The following is a 22,469-nucleotide window of genomic DNA, read 5'->3' on the forward strand; positions in this document are numbered from 1 at the left end:
AATACTAGACATAGCTGTCCATAAACACAGCAACCGGAGGATGTTAGTATTTGCCTCTGTGCAGATATAATATACTCCTTCGTTAACGATAGACCAACATATACCAAAATAGCCTGTGGGAAATGTGAGTTGTCTACTCAACAGCCTCAAAGGTTAAAGGGAATTGTCACTACGCCAATTACACTAGGTATGGTGACGGTAGAAGAATGGAATCCAGATTAAAATATGGAGAGAGTCAATTCAAATGGTTTTGCAGTTTGAACCCTTATCAGTCCCTGCAGTGGACTACCTGCTGCCCTTGAAGGAAACCTTGAGGAGACAAATTACATTCCACATGTACCTAGCTGTGACCTTGATCACTATGAATTGTTTGAACTCCAGGAAGAAGGCTGAGGAATTCAGCTTGATCCATTTCCTGCGGTGTAAATACGGATTTCCTTAATGTGCTCCCCAGTCCATTGGGCTTAGCCTATCCACCCTTTGAGTCTCCTACCTTCATAGTAGATACTTTGATATGGCCCACAGAAGTTGCTTTGTCGTGAGTTGTGGCCCAGTGTATGCTGAACTTCATGCAATATGAGCATTGTTTTCCAGAAAATGAATTGTGGGATAACAACATTTCTCACAGATTACAATATCAGTCAATGTGTAGATATTTCCTCTCTTGATTGAATGTTTTTTGCTGTTGTTACTATAGGTATATTTGATCTGCTTGATATGATCTGGGCTCAAATTCAGTTTGCTTTCCAATGGCTTCTCAGGAAGTCCATAGATAGATATAGTTTTGGCTGACGGTTGTCGTGGTCACAATGCCAGTGACAGTTGGATGTGTGGTTTTTGGTAGGAATCCATTCACAAGCCATTTATCTAACTTGTTTTGTTCTGTTGGTTGTGATACTTGTTTGGCAGACATAACTCGTTGTAGTGTGGAGTAATTTTTCCACAGCTTATGCTTTTACATATGCTTATTTAGTATATCTTATATATTATGTCTAAAATATTGATTGTGATATCTACTCAAGAGAAGTGTGTTCCTATAATAAAAAGCCAGAAGAGTATCAAGTATTTCTTGACGGTTACACTTCCAAGCAGGACCAATAAGAACTTTCGCTTATGCCAAGCTGTGGTTTTGACTCCAACCATTTGCCAGTAGCAGACCCAGCTCAATTAAACTCTAGACATTGCCATTACCAAGTGCCGCTGTTGTGGTGGAGGCCGATTCACTGCATGCCTTCACAGTGAATGTAGCCTTACTAATGTTACCATGACTAAGTCAAGTTCTTCATTCTCCCCAACTTGTATGACCAACGCACAAGCTAGTCAGAGCTGTGTTGACCTTCATGGAGTTCAGCTCAGGGCTACCCTTAGCCAAGCATAGCCTCAGACCAAATATTAGCATGTAATAAGTATTATTTGTTAGCTGGAGGAGAGGAGGCATGGTTTGGGACTGGACTTTGGGTGTTTAGGGTCCAATGGATGCCTCGTTCTGTCCATCTGAGATCTACACTGAGTCTACCAAACATTCTTACATTTACAGTTTAGTCATTTAGCAGACGCTCTTATCCAGAGTGACTTACAGTAGTGAATGCATACATTTCATTTCATACATTATTTTTTCTTCCCGTACTGGTCCCCCGTGGGAATCGAACCCACAACCCTGGCGTTGCAAACACCATGCTCTACCAACTGAGCCACATGAAGCCATTAGGAACACCTTCCTAATATTGAGTTCAACCCCCCCTTTTGCCTTCAGAACAGCTCTACAAGGTGTCGAAAGCGTTCCACAGCGATGCTGGCCTATGACTCCGATGCTTGGCTAGGTGTCTTCTGGGTGGTAGACCATTCTTGATACACACAGGAAACAGTTGAGCGTGAAAAACCCAGCTGCGTTGCAGTTCTTGACATAAACCGGTGTGCCTGGCATCTACTACCAATCCATGTCTCAATTGTCTCAAGGCTTAAAAATCCTCCCCTTCATCTACATTGATTTAGTAAGTGACATCAATAAGGGATCATAGCTTTCACCTGGATTCACTAGATCAGTCTATGTCATTTAGAAGGAGCAGGTGTTCTTAATGTTTTGTACACTCAGTGTCTATTAGAGAGTGGTCAGTGTAGGCATGAGGGATGAATTGTGTTTTTGATCTTGTGCTAATATCTGGAAGTTTAGGGACATTAATAACTTCTGACCCCCCGGAAATGATTCCTTCAATGATTCCAAATGTCATTTGTACCATGTTTTTGTACTGCTATCATGTTGTGTTGCTACCATGCTGTGTTGTCATGTGTTGCTGCCTTGTTATGTTGTTGTCTTAGGTCTCTCTTTATGTAGTGTTGTGTCTCTCCTGTTGTGATGTGTGTTTTGTCCTATATTTATATGTTTTAATTATTTATTAATTTTTTATCTCAGGCCCCCGTCCCCGCAGGAGGCCTTTTGCCTTTTGGTAGGCCGTCATTGTAAATAAGAATTTGTTCTTAACTGACTGTTAAAAATATTTTTAATTTTTTTTATTTAACTAATCTGGCCTTATCCTCATGTGCCCTTCAAAAGAAACCAGAAAGAACATTCAGCATACGTCTTTTAAAAGGATTATCTTCCTAGTTTGTTCAATCAATTTGTCAATCAATTTTCTTTGAGTGCAGAAATGCTTTTATTATTGATTTGCGCTGAAGTAGAACTGTGCTCTTTGCTCAGTTAGATTTTTCCTGCTTATTGCTATTTCCTGTGAAAAGGTACATCATGTTAAAATGGTCCATTCTCCATTTACGTCGCCAAACTGATCTATTTTGATAACCACCATTCACCAAACTGTCTCCTCTGCCTTGCTAGGTGTCGCTGGTGCAGTGGACTGAGAGTGTTGGACTGACCCTGGTCGGACGGGACCACAACTCCATGCAGCTGAGGACTCCTAGTGGACAGATCCTGAACTTCACCATCCTGCAGATATTCCCCTTCACCTATGAGAGCAAGCGAATGGGAATCATAGTTCGAGTAAGTGCTGCTGACTGGGATATGAATCTGGTTTGAAAATGCAAATTCGAGTCATCCATTTACAATTGCCAGCGGTGTTTGCCTTCCGGAGCTGAACTAATGTATTGTGGAAGATGATTTGTATTTTACTTGATTGCCAGCCAGCCAACTGTTAGTGTTTGGATGTAACTGCTCTTTTGAAAGATACAATCTATAGCTGACACCAGTGGGGCCAACTACTCTTTTGAAAGATACGTTTTCTGACTTTTGAACCTGGGCATTGGTCCAATGATCCATCAAGACGAAGACTGATCTGAAAAAGACTTTACCCGACTATGAACCCTATGACTAAGTCTCTGTGCTGTCTGCATGACTAACTATTGTTGTTGGCTTGGATAGACCTGGTATAACTCAACTTCAGGAAGCCTGGGGTTGGACTTGGGTTCCTCAAGAAAATATTTTCAAACATGTTTGAGACCAAACTAAGTTTCCCTTTCTACGCAACCAACTGAGAATAATAAACTCATATTTTTATGTGCATCCCTACACAAATGCTGAGAGTCAGGGGGAAACCCCGGAATGTACCTTATTGATTGATGTGAATGTTTTTCTTCTAGTTTGTTTGTCAAGCATGGAATTTAGGTAGTGACAGTGTCTGTTTTACAGGATGAGTCTACAGGAGAGATTAGCTTCTACATGAAGGGTGCAGATGTGGTGATGGCTGGCATTGTCCAGTATAACGACTGGCTGGAAGAAGAGGTAGGTTTTCCTTCCTCTAGTCTAGAACAAGTCATTTTAGTTTGAATAAAAGACCACCCTGATTTGAATATATCGTGTTGAGGTCATCTTTAGAGGTTGCTGTCAATTTACCCTTTTTGGCGGGGGGTTCGGAGTCGTTGTGTATGTTTGAACATTCTGTTCTGAAATTAATATTTTAGTGTTACTTTTGCTCTTTCTTCCAGTGTGGAAATATGGCTAGGGAAGGTCTGAGGGTCTTGGTCGTTTCCAAGAAGTCTCTAACAGAGGAACAGTACCAAGACTTTGAGGTTAGTAGCATTCCCTCTCTGTCTTTGAACGAGCTTAAATGTAACTGTCATCACGTTGATCCATAGGGTACGGGACTTAGCGGTAGGGTAGACTGTGCCATAACCAAAGCCAACAGGAGGAGGATGTTGTTTAATGGAGAATGAATTGACTGTCCTGAGTAACCAAGCCCGCCGTCGGTGACCTTGACATTTCAGTGTTTCATATCCATTTGGCAAACTCATTAGTGAGACTGAAGCCCAGGGTATCCATCTTGGTTTCAGTTGGCTTCTGCGAGCACATCCACATAGCAGGTCATAAAGACTCAGTAGGTTAATTCCTATATGGTGTTGGTTTTATTATGACGGTGTCGTAAAGAGAAGGCGAATTCATTTTGATGTCTGAGAATGAAAGATGATACCGAGTGTGTTATAACAACATGAATTGTTAACTTTTACTAGTTGATGCACATCCCTCTTCTTGTGTTGTTGTGCCCCAGTTAGTCATTGTGTTGGTTACCACTCCTCACAATCCCAAGGAGATTTCAGTAAAATATTTTTTTTGTAGGATGACAATATACACCGAGTATACAAAACATTAGACTGGCCAGGTGAATCCAGATGAAACTATGATCCCTTATTGATGTCACTTGTTAAATCCACTTCAATCAGTGTAAATGAAGGGGAGGATTTTTAAGCCTTGAGACAGTTGAGACATGGCTTGTGTATGTGTGCCATTCAGAGGGTGAAGGGGCAAGACAAAATATTTAAGTGCCTTTGAACGGGGTATGGCAGTAGGTGCCCGGCGCACTGGTTTGAGTGTGTCAAGAACTGCAACGCTGTTGGGTTTTTCATGCTTAACAGTTTCCCGTGTGTGTCAAGAATGGTCCACCATCCAAAGGACATCCAGCCAGCTTGACACAACTGTGGGAAGCATTGGCATCAACATGGGCCAGCATCCCTGTGAAACGCTTCAACACCTTGAAGAGTCCATGCACCAACACATTCAGGCTGTTCTGAGGGCAAAAGGGGGTGCAACTCAATATTATGGTGTTCCTAATGTTTTGTACACTCAATGTATAACAAATTTGTTTATATTCCTCAACATAGCACGCACTGTACAGGTTTTGGTATGTCCTGAATATCAACCTAGTACCTGCCAACAACAACAAATACAAAAACTAAATAGTTTCCACAGATACTTTCACCATTGTTCTTTAAATGTCAAAGCCTGTTGTTTGATGCTCAGATCACACACACACCCATTCTCAGGGCGAGCGAGGCAGGCAGTGTCTCCCCTGCAGCCCCAGCCCCATTGCTGGAGTGTATAATTTTGTGAGCTGGCTGGTGGGCGGTGGTGACTCACTAGCTTAGTGACTCACACACAGAGTTTGTGTTCCTGAGTGAGTCACTCAGATAGTTTTTGCTTTATCTCACACTGAAAATTGCCCTCTGAGCTGGAGACTACTGGGTGTTTACTTGCTGATCGATGTTGTTATTCCTCTGGCCATCCAGAACATGTTACATTTGACGAATTTGTATGTCTGACAGTTGATAAATCAATCTAGTTCAACTCCAACATGCTATATTCCAATATTGTAGGCATCCAATCGAAATCTTTTCTCCATATTTTCTCCCCTGCTACTTTCTCCACCCACAGGCCCGATACATCCAGGCCAAGCTGAGTGTGCACGATCGGTCTCTGAAGGTTGCCACGGTGATCGAGAGCCTGGAGATGGAGATGGAGCTGCTGTGTCTGACGGGGGTAGAAGACCAGCTTCAGGCTGATGTACGGCCCACCCTGGAGATCCTACGCAATGCAGGCATCAAGGTCAGGGGAGGTCACCGGGACAGAGGGAGACTGCCGCATAGCAACAACACTTAGCAGTTAACTTCAATACACTTTATTTATCCCTGGGATTTGTGCCCTCTAACTGTTGTTATGTCATTGTTTGAATGTGGATAAGAAAAGTCAAAAATGTTAATCATACAGAAATGTCATTTTTAAACTGTTATTACATGTGTAGGTGTGGATGTTAACTGGAGATAAGCTGGAAACAGCCACGTGCACGGCTAAGAACGCCCATCTGGTGACCCGCAACCAGGACATCCACATCTTTAGATCGGTGAGTGGAGAAGCAGTAGAGGGCATTTTTCTGTTTTACCACTGCTATTTCAATACCATATTTATTGTGGATTAGAATAAATAGCTTTAGCATAAGGAGTCATTCCTAGTTCACAGGGGCATCCACAGTTTCCTGTCTGCCCTGACCTTATTGGGACATCCATCCTCTGTGTGGTGAAGGCCCATAGTGGGGGTTATGTAGTCCCCCAGCCCAGCCAAGATCCTCTGGATAGCTGGCAAGCCCAACAATAAATACCTCACACAGGAATGAGCATCCAGGCCAGTGTAAAACAGACCTGAGCTCTCAAAATCTGCTTTCAAATACTATTTGAAATAATTTGAAATACTTTAGATGTGGTTGAATGATCTTCCCTGTTGCAATATAACCAATAGATAAGTCCCAAAAGTACAAACCCTGCCAACCCGACGCTCCAGGCAGGCTAAAGCAAACGCTCAAAGTATTTGAAAGATTTCAAATAGTTTTTGAACCCAGGTCTGGAAACAGGCTGGTAAGGACCAGCTGAACCACTCCCTTGGGAACACTGTGACAGAGAACCTAACTTCCTAATTTGTTTTGCAGGCTTAGCTCTCAAACTGCACTACTGCTTTGATAGTCCTTTGAGTTCCCTTTTGGCCGATCTCCAGTTGCAGAAAGGGAGAGCTTGCCTGCCATAGGAATGTTAGGAGTTGTGTACAACAGTTGTTACTGGAAGAGGATAACAATGGCTGGCACAGCATGAAAACAGTCCCCTTGCTTCTCCCAGCGGAGCAGGGCAGGGGCTGTGACTTTTGATTTGACCAATAGCCAGGGCATCTGCTATTGGCTTCCTGGTTCGACACAAATGGCACCTGGGTTGATGACTTGACGTATGAACAGGCAATAGGAGAGGACTATAGCCATACCAGTGCAGAACATTAGTTGACAGATTGATGTCTTGTGGTCATTTCCAGTTCCACATTTCTTTCAATTTTGAGTCCACATATGAGTTTGATAGAGTTGCAGAAACTATGGGATGTTTTCAATCAACCTCCATATTTGGTAATAAATAGTAGTCTATAGAAACCCACAAAATGAGCCATGGTTGAGCTGGTCCTCCTTATGGTTTTATAACTTACTTTGGCATTTCAAATCACATGTTCAGTTATGGTTATGGTTTGGATGCTCAGTTGACAGTTGATCAGTTCACCCTGATGCTAATCTAGAGTATGGATGACAGTTGCAGTAAGGAGAGCAGCTACTCCTGCGGGTTAGATAGCTATCTGTATGTCTGTGACCGTGATGGTAAGCCATGTACTGTCTGTGGTCCTAGGTGACGACGCGAGGAGAGGCCCACCTGGAGCTCAATGCTTTCCGGAGGAAACACGACTGTGCCCTGGTCATATCAGGGGACTCACTGGAGGTAAGCTGAGCACCGTCCTCACTCTGAACACTTTACCTTATCTGTGTACGACGAACCAAAGCACTGTTACTGAAGAGGCCTTTAGTGGTGGCTGTGGTATTGGTAAGAGTCAGACTTTTTCCCATGTTAGACTAACTGAGACACTTGAGAACCCTCAGCTTGTTTTGAGTTTTATCCTATCACACTGCTGCATTGTTTTGGGTCTCAATTGACAACTTCCTAGATAAATGTAACAGACGTTGAGGAAGGAGTCTACATCATTGATAAAAATACAGACGTAATCCACAGTCAGTCGTTGGCCCCTGGCTTGTTGTTCAAGCCTCGTCTGTCATACTGTGCGTCTCTTGCAGGTGTGTCTGAAGTTCTATGAGTATGAGTTTATGGAGCTGGCGTGTCAGTGTCCTGCCGTGGTGTGTTGCCGCTGCGCTCCGACCCAGAAGGCCCAGATAGTCCGGCTGCTGCAGGAGCGCACAGGCAAACTCACCTGCGCTGTAGGTGAGTCTCCCCAGTGTCAGCCCCCAAGCTTTTCTCTATTGGGACATTACAGTGTTAACAATTCAGCTCACTGAAACTCTCCAGTGGCATTTCACTGCAGGGTTACTGATCTGTATGTTAAGGATGTTGAATGGTATTGTTTTCATGATGTGGTCTTGATAAACAGTTTGCAGAGGTCAGATCAAGGGTGTCGTGCACACACACACACACACACAGCCCTCTCTCTTGTGAGTCACATTAACAGACGTATTTCTCCTGACACTTCCACTGATATGTTTGTTTTCTCTTAGGGGACGGAGGAAACGATGTCAGCATGATCCAGGAAGCTGACTGTGGCGTGGGAGTGGAGGGCAAAGTAAGAATCTCTCTGTCCCTGTCGCCTTGACACTGCTTTCACACAAACACACACACTCTCTGCCATCGGTATGTGTTGTGTGTTTCCTGAGAGTTGGCTTCCATCTGGCCAGAGCGTCTTTTTAACATACATTTGTCACTTGTTTATGTCATATCATGCACAGATGATTCCTTTTTGACTGTGTGAAAGCATGTCATGGGTGTAGAGGAAATGAATGTGACAGAGTGGTATTGTCTTTCTCTTCTGGTTGGGACTGCTTGAACTGTAGTGCTGACGGGTCAACCATGCAGAGTTCCTACCTCATTGACAGATTGCTCTTTCTGACCCATTCAGCAAATAAGGACAAGAGCTCTACATAAACACAATAGTTAGTAATTATTGGCAGAAATGGGGAACTATATAGTATTTAGTCAAAGTGGCAGTTTGGCCTTTCCAATTTTCAGTTGATCACTTAGTTTCAACTTTTCCTCTAAACTTTTGGACCTACTATTCTTTATATACACTCGTAAAAAGTGTTTTTCTGGTTAAAGAAGACCTTTGCTAAACTTTTTGTAAATTTCTCTTATTTTCCACCACCACGTTGTTTGTTGACAGGAAGGGAAGCAGGCTTCGCTGGCTGCAGACTTCTCTGTGACTCAGTTCAAGCACTTGGGCCGACTCCTCATGGTCCACGGGCGGAACAGCTACAAGAGGTCTGCCGGCCTCTCCCAGTTCGTCATCCACCGGAGCCTGTGCATCAGCACCATGCAGGTAGGCAGGACCAGGGTACCAAAGAGTGGAGCGGGGTGTGGAGTGAGTCAGGACAGGGAGTGCCAGAAGATTCTTTGGGACCCTGCAGAACCAGCCCCAGAGCCCCAGTTCCAGTGGGTAGTGAGGGTACCTAGGGCCAGGCATAGTGAGTTGGAGCAGGGTGGGGAGTTAGTCAGAGAAAGGGACCCCAGGAGCTCTTCTGGGAGGCCACAGCTTTCAGTGTCAACCCCAAGCCTCAGCCCTTGTGAGTACCACAGCCCATGCATCCAGCTCTTCAGCCTGCTAGTCTCCCAGACCAAGGAAAAAGGGAAAGCCATGTGAGTCACCAGGCCATAGACTCATTCGATAGGGAGGCCCCCATGTGTCTCGAATTAACGCTGCCCACAGCCACAGCTGTTAACTGTTTGGTATAGGGCATGAGCTGGCCCAGCTCAATGTCTGGCTGCTGCTCAAACCATGTAGAATCATACTAGTAGTCAGTGTTAGTCAGTGTTCTAAACTACGTAGTAGAAGTCGTACCTCCCCAGAGTGATGATAATAATAGGTTTATTATTTATTTTATAAACTATTCTTAGAGCTATTACTTCAATCAATTGACTCATTTTTAGATGAAAGTAACGTGTAGATAGTTTTGGCAAATTGTGTCAATGGTGTTTTGTAGTTGTGTATTACAGTTGTCAATGCAAAGTTAAGCACACGAGTTCTACATACGGTAATGATGACTCATCCGTGATCTCTTCTTCCTCCCCCAGGCTGTGTTCTCCTCTGTCTTCTACTTTGCCTCTGTCCCCCTCTACCAAGGGTTCCTCATTATTGGGTGAGCTGATCTTTTCTGAATAGCGGTGGCTTATCACAATGGCATTTCAGCTATGTGTTAGCTCCATGTTTTGTTGATATTTAGATTGTGTTGACGTAGTGTTGCTAAGACACTACTATGAGATGACTTGAACCCTACTGATTCATCAAAACCCCCTCTGTCCAGCCTTAGAATGGAGGTCAGAGAACTGTACTGAAATCTGTGAGAATTAATATTAGTAGGCACATAACCATACGTGATGCTTCAATCCGAAAGTAAAGTATTTTACATCCTACCGTTAATGTTCTCTGGCAGTTAATGTCTGGTAATGACGTGCTTGAGAAATGACTTGGGTTTTTTTGAAAATAAAATAATAGTATTCTCTACTATCGTCTGCAATCTGCTAATTATTTTTGTGAATGTTCTTTGTTTTAGCTACTCCACCATCTACACCATGTTCCCTGTGTTCTCCCTTGTGTTGGATAAAGATGTGAAGTCAGAAGTAGCCATGCTCTATCCTGAGTTATATAAGGATCTCCTGAAGGTAATACATGTCTTTATTGGCTGTGTAATTTGCATTGTGTTATGACAGGGAACATTGTTTTAATACATACTGCATAAACTTCTCTTCACCCTCGATAATACTTTACACACACATATTTGCACATATCTCAGTTTTCATTAAACGTTTAGTACTTATTGTGTGTGGATTCATTGTTAAAATCGTTCTGAATATTCCTCTTTTTCAGGGTCGACCTCTGTCCTTTAAGACGTTTCTGATATGGGTCCTAATAAGTATTTATCAAGGTAAGTCGGTTGTGGAAATAATGACACATTCGGTAGCTTGAGTATCTATTGATATGCATTCCCATAGATAGGAATGTTATGTTTTGTTGTTGGAAAACAACTAATCCCTTAGGCCTCTCTCACACAGGTACTACTTTAGAAACTGCCCTGCCCTGTGGTGTAGGATCCATGATGCTCCCCACCAGCCCACACACTTTCTTCTTAATTGCTAGTAGTAGAGTTTATTTATGTCTGTGCTTTGTAAATGTTAAATAACCTAAGGTGGTTTTACCACACGGCCCATTTGTGTTGCAAAGGCGTTGCCAGAAGCATCCAAACTACACCCCTAAACCTTTTGTCTACCGCTTAGTGCTCAAGCCTTACCTCCCACCTTTCCCTCTCCAAATAGTTTGTTTAGCAGAATATTCCAGTTGATGGAAGATCCTTAGCCATGATCCTTTTTCCTTCTTCTTTGCTATTGAGTGGGCCTGGTTTCTGTGTTTAAGGCCGTTGGTGGGTTGTTTGGTATTTATTCCGTTACAGTTTTCCACGAAGGCAATGTTTTGTATGCTTAAAAAAAAAAGAAGAATAATAAGGAGATGAAGGTTACTTTATTGTCAAATGTATACGAATGTCTAACAGGAAAATGACTTCTGTCTGACCCTGACCCTTCCACAATTTTTACTCAATGTGATGAGAATGCTGCTGTATTCGATACAGAACTATGATACATCCCATGTTAGATCTGTTGGTATTAATTACATTTTCAATCGCAGGAAGTGTGTTTTTACGTCCCTTTTTAGAGGTCACATTAACAATCAGAAAGGTTATGGAAGCGTTAAAAAAAAAAGATGGAAAGTGAAAAAGTTCCTTTTCCTCTTCCTGACATGGGAAACTGTGAGAAATCGCGACATCGATTCCCTCCTTTTTTTCTTATGCAAAATTTATAGGTCTGGTTGTACTGTGTTGAAAACTTTCTTAGTTGTATTTCAGTTGTCCATTTTTCTTCATAATAGCAAAGTGTTGCATAACAGAAAAAGCAGAGCCAAGGTTCAGGTTGAGCATTACAGTTACAGGTGTTGTCTTAATTTTGGCACTCTATAGTCGCAGAGACTTTCCCTTTGCCACATGAATTGAAATTACCCTTGTGATTTACAGAACCAGTCAAAAGTTTGGACACACCTGCTCATTCAAGGTTTTTTGTTGTTGTTATATACGTTTTTCTACATTGTAGAATAATAGTGAAGACATCAAAACTATGAAATAACACATATGGAATCATGTAGTAACCAAAAAGGTGTTAAACGAATTATAAGCAAGTTATAAACATTTTAGATTCTTCAAAGTAGCCACCCTTTGCCTTGATAACAGCTTTGCACACTCTTGGCATTCTCTCAACCAGCTTCATGAGGCATGCTTTTCCAACAGTCTTGATGGAGTTCCCACATATGCTGAGCACTTGGCTGCTTTTCCTTCGCTCTTCAGGCCAACTCATCCCAAACGGGTGATTGTGGAGGCCAGGTCATCTGATGCAGCACTCATCACTCTCCTTCGTCAAATAACCCTTACACAGCCTGGAGGTGTGTTTTGGGTAATTGTCCTGTGGAAAAACGAATGATAGTCCCATTAAGCACAAACCAGATGGGATATCGCTGCAGAATGCTGTGGTAGCCATGCTGTTTAATATATATATATATATATATATTTTTTTTTAACCTTTTCTATAACTAGGCAAGTCAGTTAAGAACAAATGTTTATTTACAATGACGGCCTACCCCAGCCAAACCCTAACCCGGACGATGCTGGGCCAATTGTACGCTGCCCTATGAGATTCCCAATCACGGCTGGTTGTGGTACAGCCTGGAATCGAACCAGGGTCTGTAGTGACGCCTCTAGCACTGAGATGCAGTGCCTTAGACCGCTGCGCCACTCGGGAGCCCAAAGTGTGCCTTGAATTCTAAATAAATCACAGACAGTGTCACCAGCAAAGCACCATCACACCTCCATGCTTCACGGTGGGAACCACACATGCGGAGATCATCCGCTCACCTACTCTACGTCTCACAAAGACACGGTGGTTGGAACCAAAAATCGCAAAGTACAGATTTCCACCTATCTAATGTCTATTGCTTGTGTTTCTCGGCCCAAGCAAGTCTCTTCTTATTATTGGTGTCCTTTAGTAGTGGTTTCTTTGCAGCAATTCGACCATGAAGGCCTGTTTCACGCAGTCCCTGAACAGTTGATGTTGAGATGTCTGTTACTTGAACTCTGAAGCTTTTATTTGGGCTGCAGTCTGAGGTGCAGTTAACTCTAATGAACTTATCCTCTGCAGCAGAGGTAACTCTGGGTCTTCCTTTCCTGTGGCGGTTCTCATGAGAGCCAGTTTCATCATAGCACTTGATGGTTTTTGCGACTGCACTTGAAGAAACTTTCAAAGTTCTTGACATTTTCTGAAATGACTGACCTTCATGTCTTAAAGTAATGATGGACTGTCGTTTCTCTTTGCTTATTTGAGCTGTTCTTGCCATAATATGGACTTTTAACAAATAGTGCTATCTTCTGTATACCACCCCTACCTTGTCACAACACAACTGATGTGTCAAATGCAGTAAGAAGGAAATTAACTTTTACCAAGGCACACCTGTTAATTGAAATGCATTCCAAGTGACTACCACATGAAGCTGGTTGAGAGAATGCCAAGAGTGTGCAAAGCTGTTAAGGCGAAGTGTGGTTACTTTGGAGAATCTCAAATATATTTTGATTTGTTTAACACTTTATTTGGTTACTACATGATTCCATATGTGTTATTTCATAGTTTTGATGTCTTCACTATTATTCTACAATGTAGAAAATAGGAGAAATAAAGAAAAACCCTGGAATGAGTAGATGTGTCCAAACTTTTGGCTGGTTCTGTACATACAATTAATTAGCAAAGTATTCAGACCCCTTGACTTTTTCCACATTTTGTTACGTTAATGCCTTATTCTAAAATGTATTCAATAGTTTTTTCCCCTCCTCAATCTACACACAATACCCCATAATGACAAAGCAAAATGTATAAAAAAATTGAAATATCACATTTACGTAAGTATTCAGACCATTTACTCAGTACTTTATTTAAGCACCTTCGGCAGTGATTACAGCCTTGAGTCTTCTTGGGTAGGACGCTACAAGCTTGGCACACCTATATTTGAGGAGCTTCTCCCATTCTTCTTTGCAGATCCTCTCAAGCACTGTCAGGTTGGATGGGGAGTGTCGCTGCACAGCTATTTTCAGGTGTCTCTAGAGATGTTCGATCGGGCTCAAGTCTGGGCTCTTGCGGGGCCCCTCAAGGACATTCAGAGACTTGTCCCGAAGCCAGTCCTGCATCGTTTTGCTGTGTGCTTAGGGTGATTGTCCTCTTGGAAGGTGAACCTTCTCCCCAGTCTGAGGTCCTGAATGCTCTGGAGCAGGTTTTCATCAAGGATCTCTCTGTACTTTGCATCATTCATCTTTCTCTCGATCCTGACTAGTCTCCCAGTCCCTGCCGCTGAAAAACATCCCCACGGCATGATGCTGCCGCCACCATGCTTCACAGTAGGGATGGTGCCAGGTTTCCTCCAGACGTGACGCTTGGCATTCAGGGCAAAGAGTTCAATCTTGGTTTCATCAGACCAGAGAATCTTGTTTCTCATGGTCAGAGTCCTTTAGGTGCCTTTTGGCAATCTTCAAGCGAGCTGTCGTGCCTTTTACAGAGGAGTGGCTTCCTTCTGGCCACTCTACCATAAACGCCTGATTGGTGGTTCCAAATTTCTAACATTTAAGAATGATGGAGGCCACTGTGTTCTTGGGGACCTTCAATGCTGCAGAAATGTTTTTGTACCTTTCCCCAGATCTGTGCCTCAGATCTGTCTCGGAGCTCTGCAGATAATTCCTTCGACCTCATGGCTTGGTTGCAAAAAATTCAAAAATCCTGTTTCACTTTGTCATTATGGGGTATTGTGTGTAGTAGATTGGTGAGGATTTTTTATTTATTTTATCCATTTTAGAATAAGGTTGTAACGTAAGAAAATGTGGAAAAAGTCAAGGGGTCTGAATACTTTCCGAAGGCACTGTATGTAGCCACTCAATAATGCTTTTTAATGGCACCAAAGTGTCTGCCGGTTGTTTGATTCATTTACTGATTAATTGATTGATTTCATTATTTTGACAATTAACAAAAAAAAACATGCACAGCTACACACCAATGCAGTGGCAGTGCTCTTGACGTTGTGCTGCCTGTTTTCTGTGCTCCTTAGGCAGTATCATTATGTATGGGGCGTTGCTGCTGTTTGAGTCAGAGTTTGTCCACATCGTGGCCATCTCCTTCACCTCACTGATCCTCACTGAGCTGCTGATGGTGGCGCTCACCATCCAGACATGGCACTGGCTCATGATCGTAGCCGAGCTGCTCAGTCTGGCCTGCTACATCGCCTCGCTCGTCTTCCTGCATGAGTTCATAGGTGCGTAAACATGCATACTGTACTCAAACACGCACACAGACACGTGCTCACACACAGATTTCTCAGCCTAGCCAGTAACATTGCCTTGCCCGTCTTCCTGCACAAGTTCATAGGTGCGTAAACACACATACGTACACCCCCACACTTTTAATGGCCAAATAATTCCTATGTCAGGAATTTTGATACTGATGAAGCAAAATAATGCAGCTACAATTTTATTTACAAGTACACAGTGATAGATTTGATTGTAATGGACTTTCCCAGTTTTACTGCCGTTGGATTTGTACGTCAGTATTCAGTGATGACAGGCTCTTATCCATTCATACAGCCTCTGGTGTCCAGTTAGCCCTGGGCTGGCTGAGACCTGGAATGTACTGCCTGTAGGAAGTCCTGCTAAAGGTGAATAAAGTAACAAATAGTACCAGAGGAGTGCAGCCAGCCACCGGCATGCTAGCCTCATGTTAGTTTCCTGCTCCAACTACCACACACACACACACACACACACACACACACACACACTGGCCAAGGTCTTTGTGTTTATGACCAAACAGAGGCTGTAACTCAGAAACTACTGTACCACATGTCGAACATCACATTTTTTTAAAACATTTTTTAGAGAAACTTGTTTGTCACTTAAAAAGCATAAGGCTTCGTTTACACAGGCAGCTTAATTCATTATTATTATTATTTGATACCTTTCTGATCTTTTCCCTAATGTGTGAACAGCGAAAAAACACATGGAATCTGATATTTTGACTTCCTATTTACACCACCTCCATATGTGGATCTGAATCCTGATACAAACTCGATCCTCCATATGTGACCTCTGATGGAACCCTCAGATAAGATTTTTTTGCTCAAATGTTGTTTTTTGGACATGACCTTTACCATGACAACCCCCCCAAAATGTAAAGGAACAGTGACAGGAAATGAGCATTGCATTTGTGTGCTACTTCAGAGGCTACATCTGTGTGAATGAGCAGATCTGATATGGGTCACATGTAAAGTCAGGAAAAAAATATTTCTATATACAGTTGAAGTCGGATGTTTACATACAGTGGGGGGAAAACGTTTGCCCACTGACAAAGAAAGGATCAGTCTACAATTTTAATGGTAGGTTTATTTGAACAGTGAGAGACAGAAAAACAAAAATATCCAGAAAAACGCATGTCAGAAATGTTATAAATTGATTTGCATTTTAAAGAGGGAAATAAGTATTTGACCCCCTCTCAATCAGAAAGATTTCTGTCTCCCAGGTGTCTTTTATACAGGTAACGAGCTGAGATTAGGAGCACACTCTTAAAGGGAGTCCTCCTAACCGCAGCTTGTTACCTGTAAAAAAGACACCTGTCCACAGAAGCAATCAATCAATCAGATTCCAAACTCTCCACCATGGCCAAGACCAAAGAGCTCTCCAAGGATGTTAGGGACAAGATTTTAGACCTACACAAGGCTGGAATGGGCTACAAGACCATCACCAAGCAGCTTGGTGAGAAGGTGACAACATTTGGTGCGATTATTCGCAAATGGAAGGAACACAAAAGAACTGTCAATATCCCTCGGCCTGGGGCTCCATGCAAGATCTCACCTCGTGGAGTTGCAATGATCATGAGAACGGTGAGGAATCAGCCCAGAACTACACGGGAGGATCTTGTCAATGATCTCAAGGCAGCTGGGACCATAATCACCAAGAAAACAATTGGTAACACACTACGCCGTGAAGGCCTGAAATCCTGCAGCGCCCGCAAGGTTCCCCTGCTCAAGAATACATATACATGCCCGTCTGAAGTTTGCCAATGAACATCTGAATGACTCAGAGGACAACTGGTGAAAGTGTTGTGGTCAGATGAGACCAAAATGGAGCTCTTTGACATAAACTAAACTCGCCGTGTTTGGAGGAGGAGGAATGCTGCCTATGACCCCAAGAACACCATCTCCACCGTCAAACATGGAGGTGGAAACATTATGCTTTGGGGGTGTTTTTCTGGAGACAGGACAACTTCACCGCATCAAAGGGACGATGGACGGGGCCATGTACCGTCAAATCTTGGGTGAGAACTTCCTTCCCTCAGCCAGGGCATTGAAAATGGGTCGTGGATGGGTATTCCAGCATGACAATGACCCAAAACACACAGCCAAGGCAACAAAGGAGTGGCTCAAGAAGAAGCACATTAATGTCCTGGAGTGGCCTAGCCAGTCTCCAGACCTTAATCCCATAGAAAATCTGTGGAGGGAGCTGAATGTTCGAGTTGCCAAACGTCAGCCTCGAAACCTTAATGACTTGGAGAAGATCTGCAAAGAGGAGTGGGACAAAATCCCTCCTGAGATGTGCGCAAACCTGGTGGCCAACTACAAGAAACGTCTGACCTCTGTGATTGCCAACAAGGGTTTTGCCACCAAGTACCAAGTCATGTTTTGCAGAGGGGTCAAATACTTATTTCCCTCATTAAAATGCAAATCATTTTATAACATTTTTGACATGTTTTTCAGGATTCTTTTGTTATTCTGTCTCTCACTGTTCAAATAAACCTACTATTAAAATTCTGGACTGATCATTTCTTTGTAAGTGGGCAAATGTACAAAATCAGTAGGGGATCAAATACTTTTTTTCCCCCACTGTACACCTTAGCCAAATACATTTTAAACTCGGTTTTTCACAATTCCTGACATTTAATCCTTGTTAAAATTCCCTGTCTTAGGTCAGTTAGGATCAACACTTTATTTTAAGAATGTGAAATGTCAGAATAATAGTATAGAGAATTATTTATTTCAGCTTTTAATTATTTCATCACATTCCCAGTGGGTCAGAAGTTTACATACACTCAATTAGTATTTGGTAGCATTGTCTTTAAATTGTTTAACTTGGGTCAAACGTTTCGGGTAGCCTTCCACAAGATTCCCACAATAAGTTGGGTGAATTTTGGCCCATTCCTCCTGACAGAGCTGGTGTAACTGAGTCAGGTTTATAGGCCTCCTTGATCGCACATGCTTTTTCAGTTCTGCCCACAAATTTTCTATAGGCTTGAGGTCAGGGCTTTGTGATGGCCACTCCAATACCTTGACTTTGTTGTCCTTAAGCCATTTTGCCACAACTTTGGAAGTATGCTTGGGGTTATTGTCCATTTGGAAGACCCATTTGCAACCAAGCTTTAACTTCCTGACTGAAGTCTTGAGATGTTGCTTCAATATATCTTTATAATTTTTCTTCCTCATGATGCCATCTACTTGGTGAAGTGCACCAGTCCCTCCTGCAGCAAAGCACTCCCACATCATGATGCTGCCACCCCTGTGCTTCACGGTTGGGATGGTGTTCTTCTGCTTGCAAGCCTCCCCCTTTTTCCTCCAAACATAACGATGGTCATTATGGCCAAACAGTTGTATTTTTGTTTTATGAGACCAGAGGACATTTCTCCAAAAAGTACAATCTTTGTCCCCATGTGCAGTTGCAAACTGTAGTCTGGCTTTTTTATGGCGGTTTTGGAGCAGTGGCTTCTTCCTTGCTGAGCGGCCTTTAAGGTTATGTTGATATAGGACTCATTTTACTGTGGATATAGATACTTTTGTACCTGTTTCCTCCAGCATCTTCACAAGATCCTTTGCTGTTCTGGGATTGATTTGCACTTTTCGCACCAAAGTACGTTCATCTTTAGGAAACAGAACGTGTCTCCTTCCTGAGCGGTATGATGGCTGCGTAGTCCCATGGTGATTATACTTGCGTACTATTGTTTGTACAGATGAACATGATACCTTCAGGCGTTTGGAAACTGCTCCCAAGGATGAACCAGACTTGTGGAAGTCTACCATTTTTTTTTCTGAGGTCTTGGCTGATTTCTTTTGATTTTCCCATGATGTCAAGCAAAGTTTGAAGGTAGGCCTTGAAATGCATCCACAGGTAAACCTCCAATTGACTCAAATGATGTCAATTAGACTATAAGAAGCTTCTAAAGCCATGACATCATTTTCTGGAATTTTCCATGCTGTTTAAAGGCACAGTCAATTTAGTGTATGTAAACTTCTGACCCATTGGAATTGTGATGCAGTGAATTATAAGTGAAATAAAAAATTATTGGAAATATTACTTGTCATGCACAAAGTAGATGTCCTAACCGACTTGCCAAAACTATATTTTGTTAACAAGAAATTTGTGGAGTGGTTGAAAAAAGATTTTTAATGACTCCAACCTAAGCGTATGTAAACTTCCAACTTCAACTGTAGAAACAAAATCAGATTTGGTTTCTAGGCTGGTTGTGTACAAATTCAGTAGTTGTATAGATTCTGATCATTTACTCCACAGTATCTATTTGCTTTTTCCAAACGCTACTTTAAGCCTTTATGTGGGGTGTGAAGGTCAGTTTCAGACCACTGAGCATTATGACTTGAACGTGGTCAAAAGTGCCCTTCTCGTCTTCCTCTTTTGTAAAAGAGAGGCCATTTAAACTTTTTAAAGTCACAAGTGACACCAAAGGTACATAATTTCCCTGAATGGAACAGCTTGAATATAAGTCAATTACATGGCAAGCCATTTCCCTCTTCTGCCATATATTTAGATGCTAGGTCTCCCTGCTAGGTCTCCCCCCTAGTCACTAAATGAACTGAGTAGTGGCAACTGAAATACAAACAGTAGTCATACTAACCTGATTATATTAAGTCGTACTTACTCAATTCCTCATATATAAAACATATTTGTTTAAATGACCCACCATCCTGCCCTCTGTTTCCTTGGCTGTATCTAGATGTATATTTTATCGCCACGCTGTCGTTCCTGTGGAAGGTGACGGTCATCACCCTGGTGAGCTGTCTGCCCCTCTACATCCTCAAGTATCTGCGCAGACGCTTCTCACCGCCCAACTACTCAAAGCTCACCTCCTAGAGAGCCCTGCTTCTGTGCATAGGGAGGAGAGAGATCTCTGCTCGCACACCTCCGTACCTCTCATCTAACAGAGCCTGCGCTTTATAAGAACCTAAAGGGTTCCCTTCCCCTTTAATTTATTCTTAAATGTTCATGTGCAATTGGAAGAGATGGTGTGAGAAGAAAAAAAAGTTTTTTTGAGAAGAAAGTTGTTGTGTAAGTCTACAATATTTCCCCTGTTTAGATGTAAAGACTGACAAGTATGACTGAGTATGTTTCCAGACTGATTGGATTGGTGGTTACCGTAACCGGAATTCTGTGTTTTATCATGGTCACAGGTCTAAAATGTGTGAATACCATCAGGAAGTATGTGCCATAATGAACTAACAGAGGGCTGTGCACTTCTTAATCATGGACTCATTAACAATATAGATCAGGTTTGGTATCTAATCATCGGGCCTAGAGAACTAACAAGGATCACTTGATTGGATTTGACTAACATACAGTACTTGCATAAAAAAACAACACAAGCATGTCAGTCTGAAATGCATTGAAATGGTAATTATGTTGAAATTGTACATTATCAGAGTAATCATTGTAGTTCCATTGGAAATATAGTGTGAAATACACTGGAATTAAATGTTTTTAATATCCACTTTTTTTTTACAACATAATAGTTGTATTACAAATTCAAGTGTTTTTTATGGCACATTCTGTTAATGGAGAACACTGGTACTGAAGTAGTGTTTCTCAAGGACTTGTTGCAATTTTATGTTAACAGTTCTGGGGCTTAGAGATTAACCTCTGATCAAATTCTGTTTGTGTATGTGTTTGTGCGTCACCCAACGACTACAACCCAGCCAAGTGGAGGTGGCTTGGTTCTTTAATATAGCATGATGACCCACTGTCTCAGATGTCAAAAGCTGTGTCTTTGTCATTTTGTACGTTTGGTAAAATAGATTGTGTCTAAACTGAAGAGCATGGTCACTATTCAGCCACTAACTGGATGCTATTTGTAGCCAAGCCATATGTTCCACTTTGGCCGTCAGACTAGCCGTGTGTCCGCTAGGCCAGGGAGTCTGTAGGCTACCCTGTCACGTGGTCACTGCCCACTCCTGACGCCAGTTCTTGCCACACTGTATCATTGCATGATTCACTTTAGTTATGACATGAAGCCAATTCAAGCCATAGCTGAAAATACTCTGACCACTCCGTCTGCCCTCTCCCCTCACCCAGAGCTGAGCCCCCACAATTCCCAGTTCTTCTCTTCTCACAGACATGTCTGGAATAGAAGATAACAATTTTCACCTGCACAGAGTGAATGGCCCAGTAGAATGTGTTGATTTTCAATAGATATTAGTGCACATTTTAAAGAAAAATATGTAATGAATTCCTCACATACTATTCCTCAGGAAGAGGAGGAGAGAGGGAAGAGGAGGAGAGAGGGAAGAGGAGGAGAGAGGAAAGAGAGACGACTGGTACAAAAAAGTGTAAATAATTACATTGTGTTGTAGGCTAATGTCCCCATTTTTTTTATTATTTTCGCTAATGTACTATAAAGATGTAGACTAATACCATGACGGGGTTACTGTTAGGATTAGTGAATAATTTGTGTCAGAGTACATACAGGGTGTCATAACTACTAATTCACAGTTTTTCTTGTTCAGTTGGAATTACAGGCATTTTGTATTTTGTGACCTACTCTTCATCTTTCCTTATTTTAGTTGATGTTTCAAACATTATTCAAACCCTTTGAATTTGACATGCTTTTTCTTGCAAGGAATTTTGTTAAAACTGACAGCTGTACTTTTTTTCTTATGTGGACTTTGGCAGTTTCATACCATCAATTGTGGTAGAATGACACTACATTATTTGACTGTTTTGAAGTTTTGTTTTTTTAAGTATTGTCTTGCATAATTGTAAATAACCTGTTTAATTTATTAACCTTGATGATTTTGTGTTGGTATAATTGCACTCTAGTTAGCAGAACAAAAAGGGAGGATCGTGTTGAATTGTGAATATTGGTGGTGATAAAATAAATCTCATGTTTTCCTTTCTAGTTACAGAACCATTGTCATTTCTCTCATTCTTTTTTGTTGTAATTTTTTCTGATATGTTTAGCTTTGTGAGAGTTAATTTAAGTGCTTGGTTTTGGTACAGAAGAACAACAATTCCTCCAGTAAAACTAGGCCTATAGTATACTCAGACTGGACTGAGGCTGTACTGTGTTAGAGCGTTGGGCCAGTAACTGAAAGGTTGCTGGATCGAATCCCCGAGCTGACAAGGTAAAAATCTGTCGTTCTGCCCCTGAGCAAGGCAGTTAAGCCACTGTTCCCCAGGCGCCGAAGATGTGGATGTTGATTATGGCAGCACCCAGCACCTCTGATTCAGAGGGGTTGGGTTAAATGCAGAAGACACATTTCAGTTGAAGGCATTCAG

General features: G+C 42.2%; 1 protein-coding gene across 1 annotated transcript in view; it reads left to right on the forward strand.

Annotated features, from left to right (window-relative positions):
• Nucleotides 1-22,098, forward strand: part of LOC106567116 (putative phospholipid-transporting ATPase IIA) — a 42,839-nt gene extending 20,741 nt beyond the window's left edge. Inside the window, exons 15-28 of the mRNA XM_014136030.3 lie at nt 2,831-2,992; nt 3,638-3,730; nt 3,934-4,017; nt 5,654-5,824; nt 6,021-6,119; nt 7,429-7,518; nt 7,869-8,013; nt 8,304-8,368; nt 8,963-9,118; nt 9,871-9,935; nt 10,350-10,458; nt 10,664-10,721; nt 14,978-15,181; nt 19,915-22,098. Of these exons, the coding sequence (XP_013991505.1) occupies nt 2,831-2,992; nt 3,638-3,730; nt 3,934-4,017; nt 5,654-5,824; nt 6,021-6,119; nt 7,429-7,518; nt 7,869-8,013; nt 8,304-8,368; nt 8,963-9,118; nt 9,871-9,935; nt 10,350-10,458; nt 10,664-10,721; nt 14,978-15,181; nt 19,915-20,051 (1,638 nt within the window). The 3' untranslated portion in view covers nt 20,052-22,098. The remainder of the gene's footprint in view (nt 1-2,830; nt 2,993-3,637; nt 3,731-3,933; nt 4,018-5,653; nt 5,825-6,020; nt 6,120-7,428; nt 7,519-7,868; nt 8,014-8,303; nt 8,369-8,962; nt 9,119-9,870; nt 9,936-10,349; nt 10,459-10,663; nt 10,722-14,977; nt 15,182-19,914) is intronic.
• Nucleotides 22,099-22,469: the final 371 nt, after the last annotated feature.

Source organism: Salmo salar, chromosome 13 (genome assembly GCF_965601325.2).
Source record: "Salmo salar chromosome 13, fSalSal1, whole genome shotgun sequence".
NCBI lineage: Eukaryota > Metazoa > Chordata > Actinopteri > Salmoniformes > Salmonidae > Salmo > Salmo salar.